Below are 20,683 nucleotides of genomic sequence, written 5' to 3'. Positions count from 1 at the left end.
TACTTAGTTATATTTTGGTACATAAAACAGCGTATCATAATTATCATAATATCTTTATTGCTTCGTGCATGTGAATATTAAACCTAGTGGAGCGCAATACATGAATACATCTGAGGTAAACTTATACCGGTAATTTTAGCGAGGTCTTAGTGGAAATCTAATCTACTGACTACATAGTTTGTACTCTACAAGAGCTAACTACGTCCACAACCGATTTTTAAATAATTGAGGTAAGTAAGTACTCTATATTAATTCGAAACATTAACATTTACAAATCATTTTATCATGTCATAAGTCAAGATTAAAAATCGGTCATGTTATCTACTCCAATCACTTGTAGCTACTGAATCAAAGCATATTCATATCAGACTATATTATGAAGTAGTATTGTCCGATACATAATACATAATCTAGAAGTTTTAAGGCAGCATTTTTTACAATCATCGTATTCCACCACCTTACATCAATATCAGTCTATCAAGGTACATATTGCGGTTACGACGTCTCTTCCAAAAACACGTAGCACAAACCTCACGAACTTTGCATTTTTGTGTCTAGTGCTTATCTCCAAATCATTGATAAAGACTACCGAAGAATAGTTATTTATTTGTCAAAAAAACTCAAATTATTTACAAGAGAGTGATCAAGTCCAAGTTGTAACTTTATTCATATACGTGACACACTCAAATCAAGGCACTCAAACTTTGAATAATCGTGTTCAGTATGGCACCATAATCTGAAAACACACTACGTTATCGTGATGAGTATACATACTTATTTACACGCGCTTACTATAAAAAAAAATGTCGCCACGAACTTGATGAAGCCAACGACTGTTTTCTAAAGGAAGAGACGCGTACGCTTACAATCGTCTATCTATACTGTCCCCGTACAAAGCAAGAGACCAACCGCCTAGCTGAAGAAATACACGGAGCGAAGCACGCTTTTAAGGTCGAATGATCCTTTGCCCGGAACTTTCTGCAGTAAACTGTTCACGCGCTTTTTGTTCGCGGCGCCCATCGTACGCTCTTCTAGTTCACTAGAAAGAAGAAAAGTTGCATTATCTCCTGCTCTGTCCCAAGAGTCAAAATTATTTTTGTCTACTAATTAAAAGGAAAGTGAGGGTATTTATTTACCTTTCATCATAACTGTATCGCTTCACCATGAATTCGGATAAGTCTTCCAAGATCGGCTGCGAGTGAAGAGCGACGAACTCTTTGCGGCAAATCTATAAAACAAGAGTTTCCAATTATGCTTTATGTTTCATCATCTCGAGAAAATCCAGTAAATCAGAGTATATCCAGATGTATCCGTACACCCAGGCTGAAGTCCAGTCAGCTTGACTCTACGCTGTCGCTGATGACGATGCTGACGTCAGCCGTATGTATCTTGTCGTGATAATGGATAAGTAATTAATGGGTTGAGTATGCTTTTCGGCTGATAGCCGCTGAAAGGGCGTGAGGTAGGCACCACTCCCGTACCCAGGATATGTGGTCAAGACGGAAACTAACTCAGTTGTGAATATAGATATAGGGAATAGAACCCAGAGACACTAATGCCCGTTTTCACCATCAGTCTCTAATTTTTAAGTGACCCCTATGAAAACAAAATTCCTGGTGAAAATACCATAGGGGTCACTTAAAAATTAGAGACTGATGGTGAAAACGGGTATAAGCCCCTATTCTGCTATAATCCTCGAGCTTTTTACCCGACTGCGCCAGAAGGGTTATTTGTGTACCTGGTTCATGGCGTCCACGCCGCCGGGGTGCGTCCAGAAGCAGTCGTGGACGGACACGAAGGCCAGCGCGCGCGCCTGGCAGCGCAGCCCCGTCAGCATCATGTGCGACGAGTCCAGCGAGTGGATGAAGTTTGGCGGGAAAGCGTTGCGTTGCTTCATTGTGCATGGACGTCTGGAAGGAAATAGGTTTGGTTGTGGAATGAGTTGAGTAAGGCCCAGACCAGACGATGAAACGCAACTGCAACGAAACTGCAACTGCTAGTTACTTTTGAGTTGCATCTAAGTTTCTGCCATAGCGTCCGTTGAGAGACCACACATGACGCGACCAGTTTGAAACTTTCAGTTTCATTCATCAGAATCATCAGAAAGTTGCAGTTTCGTTTCACCGTCTATTCTGGGCCAAAGAGAATCGTGAATGTCAGAATGGTTTTTGTCTACGTCTGAATTCGCGTTGACGCCTTAGTGTCGGCGCAAATGGGCCACCGACCACAGCCACCGGTGGCTGTCGCGAGCTACCGCCACATTTCTAAGAGTGTCAGAAGCGAACGACAGACACCGGTGTCTGGAAGCCGCCACATTTTATAACCCGGTCGTTGCTAAATATTCGGAATAGGTATTTGGATTAGGTATTTTAAAATATTTGGATTAGGTAAATCAGTATCTAATTCACATAATCCAAATATTTTAATCCAACCCATCTCTAGCGGGGGTGGAGCAGTGCCGGCGTTTTGTGTGGCACGTAGTGACCACTAGTGGCGAGTCGCGGACACTACTGTAGCGAGTGGCGCCACCGGACACACTTGTGCGGCGCGTCTATACAAAATATGTTAAAAAGTGTGTTAAGTCGCCGTCGCTGGCCAACGGTGGCAGTGGTCGGTGGCCCATTTGCGCCGAGCCTTATACAAAGTACGTCAATCGATTGGGGGTGTCAAATATAGGGTGTTGACACTATACCACAGAATAATAATAAGTACTACGTACAGAAGTTTTACTTCGCGAACGTATTTAAAAAAATGTATGCTCAATGTCATTAACAATATGGTGTAATTTAGCCTGTCTCAAGAGTCAAGCACCATTTTGTTGACAAACGTCAGTGATCGGCACTGCGCCGAAGCTATAGATGACCCACGCTGAACTGTCCCGCCAAACTCAATGACAGGGGGGCGCTACCATCGTTCAACTATATGGTTTCCAACATGGCAAAAATCTGAACCAGCGATCCGGTATTGACGGTGGCGCCCCACTGTCAATGTCATCGACAAGACAGTCCAGTATTTTGGAACTATATAGGGCTGACTTCGGTAAAATGATGTGACGTGAGGTGCCAAACTGCGGAAAGTGGCGGAGGAAATACATGATTTAGCATAAATTATCGTGTGTAATATTAACTACTTATTTACCTACCTCTCAGTGTCTTGAGGCAACTTAGAGGCAACTTAAAAAAGTACATTCTGTGTTTTTATTATTATTTAGGCAGTTAAATACTGCACATTAGGTATTTAGTACACCATTTTCTTCCATCATACACAAGAATACGCGTGCGTGAGTCAATGTTCGCTCGTATGTGAAGTCTTGTCGAATAGTATCGTGCGTGTTTTGTTTTCGATGTAAACTCGCGGAGATGAACAGGCCTGGCCGAGCCTTATACAAAGAAGTACGTCTTTTGATTGGGGGTGTCAAATATAGGGTGTTGACACTATACTGACTGTTGGCGATCAAGCGGCGCGCGGTATTGCGCGGCCGAGGGCGGCGCCCGACGGTAGTACGGCTGCACCACCGGCAGTCCTAGCGGCGTCACCCACTCCACGCTCTCGCCGCAAACGCCGGAGATCAGCCTGGTAGAAACATTACGGGTTTTAATGATACACTCGTCGTCAAATAAATCGCACCTCCCGCGCGGCACTTTGAAACGCATGCATCCCACTTCCCACCAATATTGGCACCATTTAAAAGCTTCTAAACTTCATTTCATTAAAGGAAAGGTTTTTACCCTAAAAATGTGTCTTTAGAAGGATCCAGAGTCACTTCTTCAAAAAATAGGTAGTTACGTTTGAGCCAACTTTTATGGCCATAAAACTGTTAAGTTGGGATTAATCGCTATCCATCTATTAAAGAGGACACGTGTAATCATTATTTGGTTTTATAACCATAAAATTTGGTCTAATTGATCCCAGAGGTGAGCCCAAAGTGAGGTCTTCTTTCAAGTCACATTTATGGTATATGTTAATCTTTTATTAAGAAATTAAATGTGTTTTTCTTTAAGGATATTTATTGGGCTTTCAAATAACACCAATATTGTCGGGGTACCATGATTGTGTCAGAAGAAAAACTTTAAAGTTCGCGTCGCAGAAGGTGCGGTTTATTTGATGTTGAGTGTATAATAAAACAGTTCCAGATTGATGAAAGCTAACGTTTCTATATTTCCGGTCTAAAGGCCTTGCCACACTGGCGGATTGCAAGCGTTTTCTGGGCGAAGCAGCGGCGAGGCTTGTTGCAAGCATTTTGGCGACCGCGGCGTGCCCGTCGCGCCGCCGCTCCGCTTACAATCCGCCAGTGTCACTCACTAAGGGTATTTTTAATATCGTGCGCGAGAATCAAAATCAAAAATATTTATTCAGTTTAGACCACAAGTGGCACTTATGAACGTCAATAGAAAATAATAAAAATAGAAAAGGTAGCCCTTATGGGGCACTTTACATGTCTCCTTATCTTTTGGGCCCTACCAGCGCTTCGAGACAAACATAAGTGCTGAGAAGAAACGCCGGAACAAACTCAGTCACCACTTATTGCCAGGAATTACTAACGGTAAGGTGATGTCGCATGACAGTAAAATACACACTGGGGTTCATAGAAGCGCTCACGCAGGCGAAGTCCCCGCGCGGGAGATTCCGCGTCTCACGTGCGTATTTCACGTATTACAATAAATATTTGTATGAAAAGAGACTTGCGGGTGTCACGCATGCGGGGCAATCCCGCGTCCGTAATGAAAATTACACGATATTAAAACACCCTAACTATGTTTGAAACTCATATTTTTGCAAAGAACCCCAGCTGATCCGTTCCTAGCACTTATTCTGATTGAAGTGCATTAGTGAACGTCACAAGTTCCGATACACGTGAACTCATTGGCTTTTTGAAAAATCTTTCATGACACAACTCACAAAAATATCACAAACTTTAGCAATTCTAACATGACGGCTAAAGTCCGGTCGCCGAGCACATATAATTTCGTCCAATTGCAACAAGCTACAAACACAAGATATAACAGAAGGTAAACTCCATACTAAGCGCGCTCGAGCCACGCACACATAGACACCGCTCACGTACGCGTTATCAAGACTGTCTTGGACGAATGCGAGGCGCGACTGCGTTCGCTTGAGTGACGCTGCTCACGCGTTCGTAAAATTTTGTGCTACGAGGATGGGTAGCTTGGGGTCATTGGATCAGATTCTATGTACTCGGCGACCGGACTTTATAATAAGGTAACATAGAAATGTATCTCACTTGGCACAATCCGTGAACCAGTCCTGGATGAGCTTGGTGGAGGTGAACATTTCCTGCAGCGAGTCAAAGGTGCGCGCCGTCAGGTACTGCGAGCACGCCCACACGTGCTCCTTCGGGAACTCCTCGATGTCTGTGAGAAAACAAGAAGTGAGGAGTTTGGCTATTATAGGTCGAGCACTTAACTTTACTACACACACACCTATACAAACAGTTTTATCTTTTTATTAGTATTCTTAATAAACGTACTTAGTTTTATCATCCTTACCGATTTCCCGCCTTTTGTATTTATCTGTGCACTAATATTACTATTTATGTATGTTTATCTAGACAATTTTGTGCAGCTTTATTTTATTTATTTTACTAATGGTCCGTGACCCTCACTCGGCATGGGGCACACTGAAAACCAGTGCCGTGGCCTTCGTCACCGTGGGCCACGGCATATGCTGAGTGGGGTCCCGTTGCAGTGGGCATCTTGTTGGTGAATGGGTGGCACTGCTCCGTTTACTCTTGTTTTTATTTTTTCTTCTTTTATTATTATGTGCCACTGTCATGTCTATGTAATTGCCTGTATTTGTGTGATGTCCATTGTAATAAATGTATCTTTCTTTCTTTCTTAACTCAGTCAGTGACTAATGGGAGCGGCACGGGAGGGGTCGTAATCATCATCATCATCATTTTCAGCCATAGGACGTCCACTGCTGAGCATAGGCCTCCCCCAATGATTTCCACAATGGCCGGTTGGTGGCGGCCTGCATCCAGCGCCTTTCCGCTACCTTTATGAGGTCGTCGGTCAACCTTGTGGGTGGACGTCCTACGCTGCGCTGCGAGGCCTCCGCTCCAGAACCTTGCTGCCCCATCGGCCGTCAGTTCTGCGTATTTTTATACACCCACGAAGTTTATCTAACCTTCCGCCAAACACCCTGTATTTTCTTCAGTATCTAACTAAAGGCTCAACATCTACACTAATATTATAAAGAGGAAAACTTTGTTTGTTTGTTTGGTTGTAATGAATAGGCTCAAAAACTACTGGACCGTTTTTAAAAATTCTTTCACCATTCGAAAGCTACATTACTCACGAGTAACATAGGCTACATTTTATTTTGGAAAAAAATATGAAGTCCACGCGGGCGAAGCCGCGGGCGGAAAGCTAGTATAGTATAAATGTTTCGGATTACTTGATATATCCCATTACCTTTCAACTGCTTAGCGATCTGCAGCCTCGCGCCGAACTTCGTGACTCCATACACAGTAGTCATGACGGTCTGCTTGATAACCTTGCGCCGCACGAAGTTCTCGAGTAAGATGGCTGCTGGCACACCAGCCGCCGCGTCGCGCTTTCTCATTTCTTCCACCTAGGAAGGATAGAGACGCAAGCATTAACTATTGGTAGCTTGAGAAATGAAGACACTGAATACCCTGACTCACTTATCTGTTATGTGAGCCAGTATTGTTAGTAAGGCTCGGGTTCAACCAAGGCAGAGCGGAGCAGAAAAGTGTTTTGAATACTACTATTAGATTTCATTATTTCCACATGCTCCGCTCCGCTCCGCGCCGGTATAATTCTATACAAATATTCGTCCACCCAACACTTCTCCGCTTCGCTCCACCTTGGTGAAAACCTGGCCTAACACTAGCGGAGGTTCTTAAGACCTGTCGATGACGATGAATGATCCTGAAGCTGCGTGTTTATTGCGCGCAGAAATCGGATTCGCCAGCGTGTGGTCCCTTAATTTAATAAAATGTAGTGTTTTGGCTGATGTATGCCACCGAGGGGCGTAGTGTGTTTACGTCAAACGCATTCGATGTCCACTGCGTAAAAAAATGACATCAAATGTATGACGGATTGTACAGCGCCCCTAGCGGAAACTTTCAAGAACTAAAATCTTCATAATATTTTTTAAGGTTTCGCTAGTGACAAAGTTTGACTCACACTAACGCCCTTATTCACAAACGATGCTTGCTTAAGTAAATCAGCAAATCGAACACACAGCGTTGAATGGAGCTCTGTGATTGGTTCGTGCGTCACCCTGTGCGTCCACGCGCACTGGGAGACCTCATAGTCAAGCCTTAACCTCCGCGTGTTCACGTGATGTGAGTTATAATACATTACATTCCCTCTAATATGGTCGAGTGAAGCGATGGCTGGTTCACTCGTTATGTCTGTGAACAGGCGCTGCTTTCGGGGACTGGTCAATCCAAATTATTCCAATTTATGTATGCGAGTCATTTCTACTAGTATTTAGGTATGTAATCTGTAAGTCTAGTTATTAGCACGTCACTACCTTGTTTAATATACCACGCAATTTTGTATACCCATTATAAGATACACTATACAAGAATGCATGGTAAATTCAGTGAACTGCTCCTGAATCGAATGTACCTACTACTGCTATTTCTATTTATTTATATTAACCGGCAGACAGTGGTGACTGAGTTTGTTGCGGCGCTTCTTCTCAGCACTTGCCAAATGTTGGTCTCGAAGCGCTGGTAGGGTAAAAAGATTATGAGACATGTAGAGGCTCCTTAAGAGCATATGACGATTTGTAAGAACTATTTATTAGTCTAAACAAATAAAGAAAGGACAATGACCAAAAATGTATGGAGTGTGGTCCAAATGTCCACCACTAACGAGACCTATGTAGTAAAATAGTCTACTAAATACTGATTCATTATAACTAAACAGCAATCAAAAATATGCTGTCAGTAAAAAGTTATGACTGAAAGAAAAGTCTGTTTTTTACCTTTTCATCCGAAAAATGTTCTTGGTATCATTCTATCCATTGCACATTTTGGACTAATCTACGCATGTTATGTCATGTCGCATGTGGCGTGGGGCTATAGACGAATTTTATTAAATATTATACTAGCTGTGCCTACGACTTTGTACGCGTGAAAATAGTTTGAATAATATTTCCCAATTTTACATCATTTGTCTTTACTGCTCCGCCCCTATTGGTTGTAGGGTGATGTTATTTATCCTAAAACCATCCTTGATAAATAGGCTATCTATAACAAAAATAATTTTTCAAATCGGACCAGTAGTTCCTGAGATTAGCGCGTAAACTACTACAATTTTTCAAACAGTCATAACTTTTTACTGACAGCTTATTTTTTTTTCGTCCCATACTGAAAGTTAATCTCTATTTAATGGACTATAAGCCAATATAGGTCTCATTAGTGGTGGACATTTGGACCACTTTTGGTCATTGTCCTTTTGACTTTGACTTTAATAAGTTCTCACCAGCGCGGCGACGGCGCTGTACACGTCTTGCGGTCGCGGGTGCGGCGCGAGGTTGACGGCGGCGGCGCCGGCCGCGTCCCCGCCCAAAGCCGCGTAGTGTTGTAGACCGTTGCACGAGCCGTCTTGATGCACGGGGAACCCGCACATGTATTCTATGGGACATAATAACTATAATCAGTAAGATTAAATGAATGATGAAGATTAAATTATAAATGAAATGTAAACTTAAAAAATAACATGCATTTGACATTATATTTTGACATTATAAAATAATATTGACAATTAATTATGGACTATTGTTAATTTCAAAAGTGCTGTTGATACATACTCGTACATGGATTTCGCATGCCGTAATTATAAATTTATTATTATTATTGACTATGAATTATGAAATGGCCTAATAAAAACGGATTTTATAATATTATGTAAAATGCATGATTTGATAAAACTATTAATTGACTATGAAATTTTTGCATGTCTTGTAGACGAAACATGTTGAACTTGATTGTTTTTATCTGACATCTGTATTGTACCATGTTCCTGTGCAAATAAATGAATTTGAATTTGATTTATCTAGATCAGGTCATTTCAAGACATCAGGGGCGCCATCGTAAGAATCCCCGGGCGCCCTAGGGCGGATTAGGATTATCATTAGACAGAAAAGGCATCTGCCTAGATGCCCCACATCAGTGATACCATCAGTTTAAAGGTTTTTACTGCGAGGAGAACTGCCTCAAACATTTGGTATAGGTCCAAGGAACAATGAACCACCACCACTGGGTCGTTTAGTCTCCATTGAGAGAGGGAATTGGAAGAACAAAAGAAAACTTTCCCTTGATACTCAATGTGTTTACTAACCTTCTGGGTTTGGTGAGCGTACAGCGTCAGCGATCTCCATACAACAAGCGAGAGTCTGCCACGGCTCCTCAGACTTCTTCCACCAGCCTTGTCCATCCAGAGGCCGGTCGGCAGAGTCTAGGATTTGGTCCATTATTTGATCCGCGTGGTCCAACCTGTGACAAAAAAGGTTTACTTATTAACAAACCGACTTGGGGCAACACAGTTAGCAACCAAACATATTGACTGAATAAACTTATTCACAAGGAATTCGTAACTCACCGCTCCTGTATCGTGTGCCTCTTGAATTCGCCCGTTAGATTGATGGCGTGTAACTTTAGCCAGCGCAGCCCTCGCGGGCCCAGTGGTTGGCGACGCGCGAACTTCAATAGAGCGCGCGCACTATCGGCTCCTAGTACGGACACGTGAGGTGGGCACGCGTAGACTCGCCCGCGGAAGTCCATGTTGTGTGGCAGCCAGAATATAGAATCTCTGGTGGATGAAATGTCATACAATTAAAAAACTAATTGCAGTGGGTGTACAATGAGAAGAAAAATCTTGAGTAAATATTAGTATGTCGTCAAGATATACACACAAATTCTGAAATTACTGAGGTTGACTGATAAAGTAAATGCCCTAGAAATATGATTAGGCGTAAATATAAGTCCACAAAACATTATTATCGACGTATTTCTTTTAAATCTGACGACTTTTTAGTCAATATTTTGTATTGAAGTCGTGAAACAGTATTTGGAAAGAGGCAGTGTAAAGCTCTAAAAATAAACACGTGTGAGTTACTCCACTAATCTTGTGTCTATGCCATTTTTGTTTTACTCAGTTTGTTTTTATTGAAATAAAATACTCACCTAAAGTGATTAGCCAGCGACAGTTTGTAAAGTGAATCACACCACAGCGAGTGCATCTCGGCGCGCGCGCGGTTGATGGCCACGCGCCGCTTGAACACGCTGCTTGAATCCGTCGCGTTGCCGAACTGAGACGTGTCTAGGGAGGCCGCGGGCGGGGGAATGTCCAGTTTCTTGTTGCCACCAGACCTGGGTGTGACATTTGTTTTTAAAATCCTCAACGAATATATGAAAAGAGTTTATCATGATATTTTAAAGATTTATAAGAATAAGCTGAGAAACTGTACGGTTTTATAGCACTGAGAAAGTTCTTATGGAGCTCTAAAGCCAGTCTCCGGAGTATAATTTACAAAAAACAAATACATCGATTTTGTGATTGTGACCTAAACTTTATAATTTAGAATCCTTTGACTTGTAGTTAATCAAGTAGGCGTTACCTTTAACGAAACGAATATTTTAACATAGTAATTGTTTAGCTAAAAACTAACCTGAATACTTTTAGCTGCAGGTCAAGAATAGGCTTGTTGATGACCCAGGGCACCTCACCAAGCTGGTTTAGGCTGTCCAGCACCGGGTACAGAGACTCTTGAGGCGCCTCTTCTAGACGCTTCCACTGAGTGCACACGTTGAATGGCATTCTGGGAGAGACAATCAAAGATTAACAGAAAGACCAAGATAAATAAGTCATCGTTTTTAAAATAGCAACAGTATTGAAGTTGCAATGCACTACTCGTATAGACATTTTTAATATTTGGTGTAAGGGACAGAGGTCTGTAACAAAATAACTCCATGGAATCACGGGAGGCGCACATGCGCAGCTGAAAACTGACCGTGTATAAGCTTTAAAGGTCATATTACCTAATCAGTGCTGCAGCTGTGGCGTGACGAGGTAAGTGAGTGCCAGAAACCTTAAGCAACCTAATTTATGGCTCATTTTACTTAATCAGTGGCGTGGGCGTGACGAGATAAGCTCCAGCCGCCAGCGAGTGCTAGGGCACAGGCGGAGTGGCGGTGGTCGCGGGCGCGGCTCGCATGCGCAGCTGAAAACTTTGAAAGGTCTAGACTTGTAAGTCTAGGTTTTAAGGTTCATCATCATCATCATTTCAGCCACAGGACGTCCACTGCTGAACATAGGCCTCTCCCAATGACTTCCACATCGCACGGTTGGTAGCGGCCTGCATCCAGCGCCTTCCTGCTACCTTTATCAGGTCGTCGGTCCACCTTGTGGGTGGACGTCCCACGCTGCGTTTTCCGGTACGTGGCCTCCATTCCAGAACCTTGCTGCCCCATCGGCCGTCAGTTCTGCGTACTATGTGCCCTGCCCACTGCCACTTCAGCTTGCTGATCCGTCGGGCTATGTCATTTCTGATTCGATCTCGTAAAGAAACACCGAGCATAGCCCTCTCCATAGCACGCTGTGCAAGGTTTTAAGGTTAATTTTACCTTATCAGCGGCGTAGGCGTGACGAGGTAAGCGCCGGCAGCCAATGAGTGCCAGGGCACAGGCGGAGCGGCGGTGGGCGCGAGTGCAGCTCGCATGCGAAGATGTGGGCGGGCGGCCGCCGCCCAAGCGCGCGCTAGGGCGGGGTGCGGTTTCAGTTCTAGGCGCACTTGCCGCCCCCACGGCCGGTGGACTTTGTATACCGCTGGCAGTTTTTTCCTACAACATTGCACTTTTAAAAATGTATGATTGTGCGAAAAGTGACGGCGACACTGATGAGGAAATAAACAAATATATTGACGTCACTTCTAGATTTCAAAACTAATGTTGATTGCATATTTTGCTCTGTTATAATAAGAATAGAATAGAAAACTTTTTATTTGCAAGAAAGGTGTACAAGCAGAGAGAAATATACAAGTGGACAATTAACTGCTTGTGCCCCTCTAACAAAAAGGCTCAGCGTACATCAAGACCGCCAGGGCTTGTCTTGAAACTGATTTTCAGCGGGGTCCCTCTGTTGTCACGGCGTACCCCTGCTGGTACACACATTTTAATTGACAATATTATACTCACGGTTTCGCTTTCGTTTTGAACATGTTCACGTCAATCTTGATGTCATTTATGATGATGTTGTACAGGAACTTTCCGATGTTCTGTCTCATTTCCATAGGCCACGGCCTTTCCTCACTGTCCTATAAAATAAATACAACAATAGTACTTTTTATATGAAAACTTTTATTATCAGAGCATATTGCACTCTGTGCCTTACAACCTCTGCCCCAGACTGTTAAGTGTTCACCGAATAAATCATTTTTTATTTCTTTCTTCACTTACCAGACTAGCGCCGTCCCTATACCGATGTACCAGCACCTGCCACGCCTGCCTCCCATTGTAAGGCAGCCCTGACTCGTCTACAGGAGCTCGTCCCACGTACCACTTGCAGTACTTTTCATATATCTCCTCGATTTTATTTAGAACGCCATTCTTGCGGTACTGCTCGATTTGGTATCTGTAGAAAAATATCACCAAAGTTAAGCTACAGTAAGTAAAATACTGGAATACGAAGTATCTTGTCAACATCGAAATAACTTGGAAATATGAATATAAAATATTTTAAACATTTTATTTTTAATACGAAAAAGCATAGTTGGCCAAGATGACTTACTTGTGAAAGACTTGTGTGCCGAGATCTCTCTGTAACAGTTTGAGAGTTGGACTGTATGTTTCACTCCCGTCGACTAGTTTACTGATCTCGCCCATTATTAAATCTACGAATTGATCCACCTACAAAAACACAAAATGTTGTTTAATGTTCTAAGATGAAACCTTGCCACATTTTAAGAAGTCAGCTTTTACGCCATCTAGCGATACGGGACTTTATTTTTCGTGACGTAATGCTCTGATGTATGCCCGTGAGCTTAGAAACTCAGTGACAGGAATAAAAGTACATACCTCCAATACTTTCAAGTACGGGTAAAGAGTGATGGCGGAATGCGAGGCGTTGCTCTGTGATTTGAGTGTACCGAGGTTCCTCAGGAATGCCTCTTTTATCACAATGCGCCACTCGTTTTCAGTTTCTTGAAGTTTTTCCCTCTGTAGCAACATAAGAACATATGATTACATTTAACTAAACAAGATAAAATAGCAGCAGCCATACTGCTATTTTATCTTGTTGTTTAATAAAATTAATTTTGTTTGAAAAATTGCTTCATAAACAGTTTAGTTTTATGTTTTGACTTCAGAAGTTCGATAATGAGTCAGTAACATTAAATACTTACACATAACTTCACATGCGGCGACGCCTCATCTTTGATATCAATATTACTAACTTCTATGTCCCCTTTTATTTCCACTTGCATCTGTTCTTTGCCTTTCTGTATAACTTCTTCCACACTCAGAAGTCCTTCGGCAGGGGACTTTAGTAGGCCCAGTCTTTCTTCAACATGTTCCAGTTTGATCTCTTCGAGTAAGGGACAGTTGTAGTCGAGTACAGGGGGCGTGTATTGTGGAACAAAGCCTGGGTCTAAACGGCGCACGGCTGCTAAAACAACCTCGCGTTGGTCGTAAAGGAACTTGGATTTGTCCAGCAAATCGTTTAAAGTCATGCCCTGGAAACAGCACAGTGTTATTGATTCTTTTACTTACGAATATTAGACATAGTCTGCTTTATTTATATTTAGAGTGTGAATTAAAAAGATGTACTAAATTTTTTTTCTTCGACCTACCTTTTCCTGCATTTGCTTGTGATAGTGTTCTAATAAAGTATTTTTATCTCGCATTCCACTCCTTTCTATGCACTCAAATAGGGCTGCATAGGTTTGGTGATTTATTTCAATCTTATCTTCTGTCATTTTTGATAGTAATTCTTTGGCGTTTTCAATCTGCCCCTATGTTAAAATAACAAATTCACATTGCCTTATTAAATTATTGTGTAGGTATAAAAAATCTTTGTTCCATAAATGTTATATTGTTATTATAACCAACTAAGTATGCAACCACATATTTTGCACTTTAAAATAGTAAAGTCATCTTACCAATGAAGCATATCCATGTAAAAGAGTGTTGTATACTTTAACATCTGTGATTTTAGGATTTTCTTGGCCCCTGGAACTCCTTTGCCTGTAATATCGCAACACTTGGCGGGCCTGAAATCAATGCATGTTCTCTAAGTGGACAATTCTAAGTAACATATTAATATGGGAAGTTGTTAGTTGTTGTTAGTGCAAAGTATAATAATAACGCGACCCAGTAGCTACACTATATGATAAGCAGTTCATCTTTTTTAATCATTAATTAAATGACAAACAACCTGTGCCAAACAGTCATTATCTCAAAAGATAACTGAGAAAAAATGTAGGCCAGTTTTAAAGTGTTTGTCTTCTGGCTAAAATACAGCCAATAAACCATTTCAGTCTATAATCACGATTGTATGTATAGTAATACAGTAATGTTGGGTGTGGAGAGCAATATTCCCTTTCAGCCAAATGACGTCCACTGCTGGACAAAGGCCTCCCCCAAGACGTAGCGTGGGCAGGCCTCCTACTAGGTGGACCGACGATCTGGTAAAGGTCGCGGGAAGAGCCTGGATGCGGGCAGCGCAGGACCGTTCATTGTGGAAAACCTTGGGGGAGGCCTTTGTCCAGCAGTGGAGAGCAATATATTTTGCGTAAAATCAAAGTTGCCTAGCCCAACATCCTGCAACATTGTTTAAGCTGTCTCACTAAACCTTCTACAATGCCTTACCTCCTGAAGCATGTGTAGTGAGCAGAGCAGGTGTAGATGAGCAGTGAGCAGGTTGTGCAGCGCTTCCTGCTTGCCGCGGCGCTCTAGCTGCTTGATGTCTTGCTTCATGTTCGTCTCCTGCGCCGCGCGTCGCTTCTCGCGTTGCGCTTTTTTCTTTTGTTTCAGCGCTTGAGTGCTGCAAGAAAAAAAATTCTTCACTTATTTAAGTATTTTCTAACTTTAAATTCACATTGTTTTGAATACAAATCTCATTTAAGAATAAATGACATATTATAAGCTTAAGAAAATAAAAATATCATGTATAAACTTACGCTTTTTTAACCTTCAGACCCTTAACTTCTGGTGTTTCTATTGTTTGATCAACATGATCAATATCTAGTTCTTCTCTCAAATCACCAATTTCATTATGCATTGCTGAATCATCATCAATCAAATCTTCTATGGCAGGATGGGCAAGACCTCTGGATCTATAATGATAAGAGTATTATTTAAAAACTGATTTTTTTTGCTATTTTCATCTGATTCCTACAATAATAAAGTAACATGATATGAATAAAACTACTTACTGCAAATTTGATATGTGCACCATTAGTTCTTGATCATAACTATCTAATTGGTTGTCTACAAATAGTTCTCTGAATACTGCATGAGGACTTTTTGGCAATGTTGCTTCTATACTATCATTTGGATTACTTTTTGAACCCTCTAAATCAAATTCTTGATTCAGGCCTTCATTGATGGCATACCTAAGGTCTTTTAACCTCTGATCATAAATTGTGGCTTTTCTAAAATTGTAGTAGCTCTCCTTCACCATGTCTATGTACTGTTTGGTTTTAAATCTGTCTTCTAAACCTGTTATTTGGCAGTTTGTGTAAACTAGGGCACAGTTATCATCTTCTATTATATTTTTAGAAGCAACAGGTTTTGTTTTCTTCAATATTTTATCTCTAACACTCTGCAGTAGTTCCTTGTCCACTTCTGTGATGATAGGTTTTTTGGATGATTTAGTTGTGAGTTGATGCAACTGTCCCAGAGACACAGAACTAGAGGCAAGTTTAGACAAATGTGCTGGACGTAATTTACTAATGGACACCTTGGTTTCAGTCATGGCTTTTTCACCCACTAAAATATAAAAATATATTATTCACACTGTTAGGATATAGAATTTTATCATGAGATGACATGTTGCTGGCAGGTTTTATTTTAAAAGTAAACAGCAATAGAATGAAGTTTGAAAATAATGACAGGTGTAGAAAAGCGAGACAATGTGACATTGTATCATTGTATTATTGAATTTCGATAGATTCAGTTGTAAATGTTTTAATATTTAATATGTAATAGATTTTGATAATATTTTAATAATAAAGTGTGTGTGAGTATTGAAGTGGCGTTATTATGATTGAAGTTTAACCTCCCAGGAGTTGTGTGGAGAGGCACACTCCTCGAACAGGTTATGGGCCCAGCGTACGTATCCAGAGGGCTGTAAGAATTATCTCTTGAATAAGAAGAATGAAAGTGAAAGATCTATCCTGATTTTGTTTTTGAAAATTTTACAATATGTCGGAAGAAAATTTTAAATTATCAACGTTATCAAAAGGAGAAGACTATACAAACTGGAAGAAGAAATTGATATTGTTATTGACAGCGAAAGATATAGATTGTGTTTTGGAAAATAATGCTGAGAGCAATAAGGATTTTAACAGAAAGGATGCAAAAGCAAGATACATCATAATAAGCTCATTATGTGATAAATTTGTTGTATATGCATTGAATTGCAATACAACAAAAGAAATTTTACAAAAATTTGACACATTATTTCTAGGACATAAAGATACACAGATTTGTCAACTTTTGGAACAATTTTACAAATTCAAATTTTCAAATTCGGATTTGATGATTGACATAGCAGAAATTGAAAATCAAGCAATAAAATTAAGAAATTTGGGTTACAGCCTCAGAATACGGAACAAACCAGAAACCGTCAACGGGCGTAAATGTGTATTCATATAAAGTACTCCAAATCGCACTACTTTGACTTTAGAGCAATCAGTCAATGGCCGGCGCGCGCATTGTTTACATATCCGTCAGATTGACACTTTATAATTAAATTATGCCGTCTTGTGCCGTTCCAACATGTAAGAATGCTACTGGAATTACGAAGAAAGTGCATGGGATCATGTTTTATCCGTAAGTAGCACATTTCCAATTCATTTTAATTAAATAATAATTTTCAAAAAAAATCACGGTTGTATTTTGTAAGTGTTGCCACAGGTCAACGGAATATTTTACCCTACTTTTTTATATTGAATTACATTTGTCTACTTATAAAAAATTCACGCGTTAATTTTGTTAGCGTTACCACAGAATAATGGAATATTTTCCCCATCCTTTTTGTTTTAATTAGTTTTTAGTGTAATTTCATCCATGACATGACAACCTGATTAATTAAATTATAAGTGCCACTTGTGGTCTAAACTGAATAAATATTTTTGATTTTGATTTGATTTCAATATATTGAATTAATTTATAATATTATAAATTTGTTGTATATGCATTGAATTGCAATACAACAAAAGAAATTTTACAAAAATTTGATACATTATTTCTAGGACATAAAGATACACAGATTTGTCAACTTTTGGAACAATTTTACAAATTCAAATTTTCAAATTCGGATTTGATGATTGACATAGCAGAAATTGAAAATCAAGCAATAAAATTAAGAAATTTGGGTTACAGCATAGACGAAAAACAAATCATGATTAAAATTTTATCAAGCTTACCAGAAGAATTTGCCTTTTTTAGAACTGCGTGGGAGTCAACCCAAACTTCGGAAAAATCACTAATAAATCTATTATCAAGAATAAATCTAGAACTTACTATGAGAAAAGAAAATCAAAATCTAAATTTGGAAAAACCTGAAATGACGCCGTCTACGTCAGGAATACAAACAAATGACAACGCATTTGTAGTCAAGAGTTGTTTTCAATGTGGCAAGAAAGGACACATTGCCAAGCATTGTCGGCAGAATATGAATGCAAATCGTGGATGGAAAAATAATAACCTGCAATGCTTCAGATGTCTGAAGTTCGGACACAAACATACGGAGTGCAGTCAACAAACGAACTGTATGTACTGCAAGCATAATTCTCATTTCACGAAATTCTGTCTACAGCAACAACAGCATGTGAGTAATTTTATTCCTTTAAAAACAACTGTGGAGTTCATCCTGGATTCAGGAACTAGTAGTCATATTGTTACGTCTGAAAATTATCTGAATGACAAAGAAGACATAAATTATAGAATTATGACTGCTGATGGAAACATACATCCAGTTAACACCATGGGAAATATTTATACAGACAATATTAATTTTAAGAATGTTTTATGTGTACCCCAACTTAAAAAGAATTTATTATCTGTGTCTAAATTAGTAACGCACACTTGTACCTAATCTACTTTGCCAGTCTTTTGCTTTCATTTATTGTTAGTCAAACATAACTACGCTATTATAACTTCAAAATATGATTTACTAAAAAAAAATTCAAAATCCTTTGGTAAAATTCCATACAACTTGATGTGGTACAATTTAGCCGACTAGGTGATAGTGCTTTTAAAAAATCGGTAAAAAATATAGCTTATAAATACCGAAAAATGTTTCAAATAATTGTAATCCAGACTAATTTACGCTTCTAAATAATATATTAGAAACACCCTGTGATTAAATTTAACAAAATTACAAACTTAACATGTATTGTCAAAAGTTACTTAAAAACAATGAAAAAATACTTTGCAAAATAAAACACACGTGTTTGTTGTCACGGCAAAAACCACATGGCCGATATTAATTGACTTTAGTTGTGTATCGCTAAGTGTTGCAATTACAGACATTCAATAAATACTTTACGAAATATGAGGGTGGTACAATTTACCCGGCGGTACAATATACCGAACTCTCCCCTATTTATTTCAACACCTAAAAAGGCGCTGATATCCAGCATTAGTATCTGTATTAGTCTAAAAAAAGTACCAAATCCAATCTAATTAATCCATGACTAATCATTTAACGGAGTTAGAGCCATTAGAGCTGATTATCCAACTAGAGATCGAACCGACCGTACACGTGATGTTAAGGTTCAAAGCATATGGTCAGATCTAGTGCAGTGAAACAATTGAATTATCGATATTCGATACATTGTTTATCGACTGTATGTTGACTATAATTTTCTCAGTCGTTTAAGTTTTTTATTTATAGAAATTAATACTTCATTTTGCAACCTAAGGTCTTCCACTGTGGGAAAATTAAAACTATTAAATGAAAGAAAAATATTTTTTATTTCTAGAACTAAAGGAAACCTTCCCTTTAGTTACGTTACAAAGATCCTAAATCCTTATTTGAGATCGAAGAATAAAATGATATTAAACGTCAGAAGGTTTAATCAATAAAAACAGTAGATGAGGGGGCGTCCATAAATTACGTGAGACTTTTAGGGGGGGGAGGGGGTCAACGCAAACCTCATTAAATCTCACGTGGGGGAGAGGGGGGGTCTCGGTAAATATCACGTAATTTTTCCCGCAAGAAATAGAGTAAAATTGCCAGAAAACTGGGTTATTGAAGTAAAAAAAATGTTTTTTTTTTATGATGATAATGACAAATTATTCTAAACCGTCTAATCAAATTAAACTAAAAATGCCTCCATCTGCATTTGTGAACACTAAAGATGCAGAATAAATGTCGAAATTAAGAAAATTCGAAATTAAAAAACCGGCCAANTTCTAATATACTTATAATGATATTGTTCGAAATAAAAGCATTTATGCGTTTCTGAAAATAAATAACAGTTTTATTGCTCAAAACCTAACTTTACAGTTTTCAAAACAAAATTCAATTTTCTATTAAATACAATGTTAGCTCACCTGAAAATAAATAACAGAATTAACATTCAAAGCTCTTATTCCGTTTCATTGACCGATTTAAAACAATATTAACATTTTATCGGTAATTTATAAAATACATCTCCATGACACATGACATGCTCGTGTGACATGACATTTTACTCTTAAAGAAAAAATAAATCAAAGACAACCTCAAAATAGATTTTCTTTACATCTCCCCCCCTAGGAGAGAACAATTATTTTAAGTAATTGTTCATTCATTATGCATTGGGTATAGTTTTGTAATGTGATAGAAATTTGATTCCGATTTCTGGTGGCCGGTATCTACTTCATAGATTGTATTTGATATCTTCTTCAAAATTTTGTATGGACCAATTCTCAATTCATCCATCTTCTTCCTATTCAATCGATTTCCGTTCTCTACGTAGACTCTTCCAATTTATAGTCTTCTCTACGCTGGTCGAATATCTTCTTATTATAATTGTGAGATTTTATTGTGTTTTCCAGAGCTATCTTCCTATCTCTTTCCAGGTCTTCTTTAGTACACTTCGATTTCAATTCCATAGGCAAAATGTTCACATTATTCCCTTCCAAAAGGTATTTTGGAGCAAATCTTGTGACAGTATGTTCTGTTTCATTGTATTTATCCACACATTTTTGTGCGATAGTACTCCATGCTATTTTCTCACCTTCATTTATTTTACATCTTATTTTATTGACTAAAGTTTGATTAAGTCGTTCATTGAGTCCATTTGAAAATGGTGTGTCCACAGCCGTAAAAATCAGTTTTATATTTTCCTTCCTAAGAAATTCCTTAAATTCTTTGGAATTTATACCAGGATATTGATCCGTTAATACCATATGTATGTTGTAACTTTGTGTTACCTTCTTCATTAGCTTAATAAAATCACCGGAGCTTTG

At 39.4% G+C, this 20,683-nt stretch overlaps 1 protein-coding gene across 1 annotated transcript; it reads right to left on the bottom strand.

Moving 5' to 3' along the window:
• Positions 1-65: 65 nt before the first annotated feature.
• Positions 66-15,988, bottom strand: mtRNApol (mitochondrial RNA polymerase). Its single transcript, XM_028322599.1, has 22 exons — positions 15,433-15,988; positions 15,178-15,333; positions 14,867-15,041; positions 14,158-14,268; positions 13,849-14,010; positions 13,402-13,731; positions 13,076-13,216; positions 12,789-12,907; positions 12,458-12,632; positions 12,197-12,315; positions 11,627-11,842; positions 10,672-10,821; positions 10,187-10,372; positions 9,603-9,812; positions 9,342-9,496; positions 8,484-8,635; positions 6,435-6,594; positions 5,243-5,372; positions 3,445-3,573; positions 1,739-1,910; positions 1,137-1,228; positions 66-1,039 (listed from the first exon to the last, which is right to left on the bottom strand). Exons 1-22 carry the CDS (start codon positions 15,972-15,974, stop codon positions 913-915), a joined length of 3,909 nt encoding a protein of 1,302 aa, XP_028178400.1. The 5' UTR covers positions 15,975-15,988; the 3' UTR covers positions 66-912.
• Between the last annotated feature and the right edge of the window lie 4,695 nt (positions 15,989-20,683).

The sequence above is a fragment of the Ostrinia furnacalis genome, unplaced genomic scaffold (genome assembly GCF_004193835.3).
Source record: "Ostrinia furnacalis isolate ACB-3 unplaced genomic scaffold, ASM419383v2 OfSCF7680, whole genome shotgun sequence".
Lineage (NCBI taxonomy): Eukaryota > Metazoa > Arthropoda > Insecta > Lepidoptera > Crambidae > Ostrinia > Ostrinia furnacalis.
The sequence above is the reverse complement of the archived record's forward strand: the minus strand, read 5'-3'. Positions and strand labels throughout refer to the sequence as shown.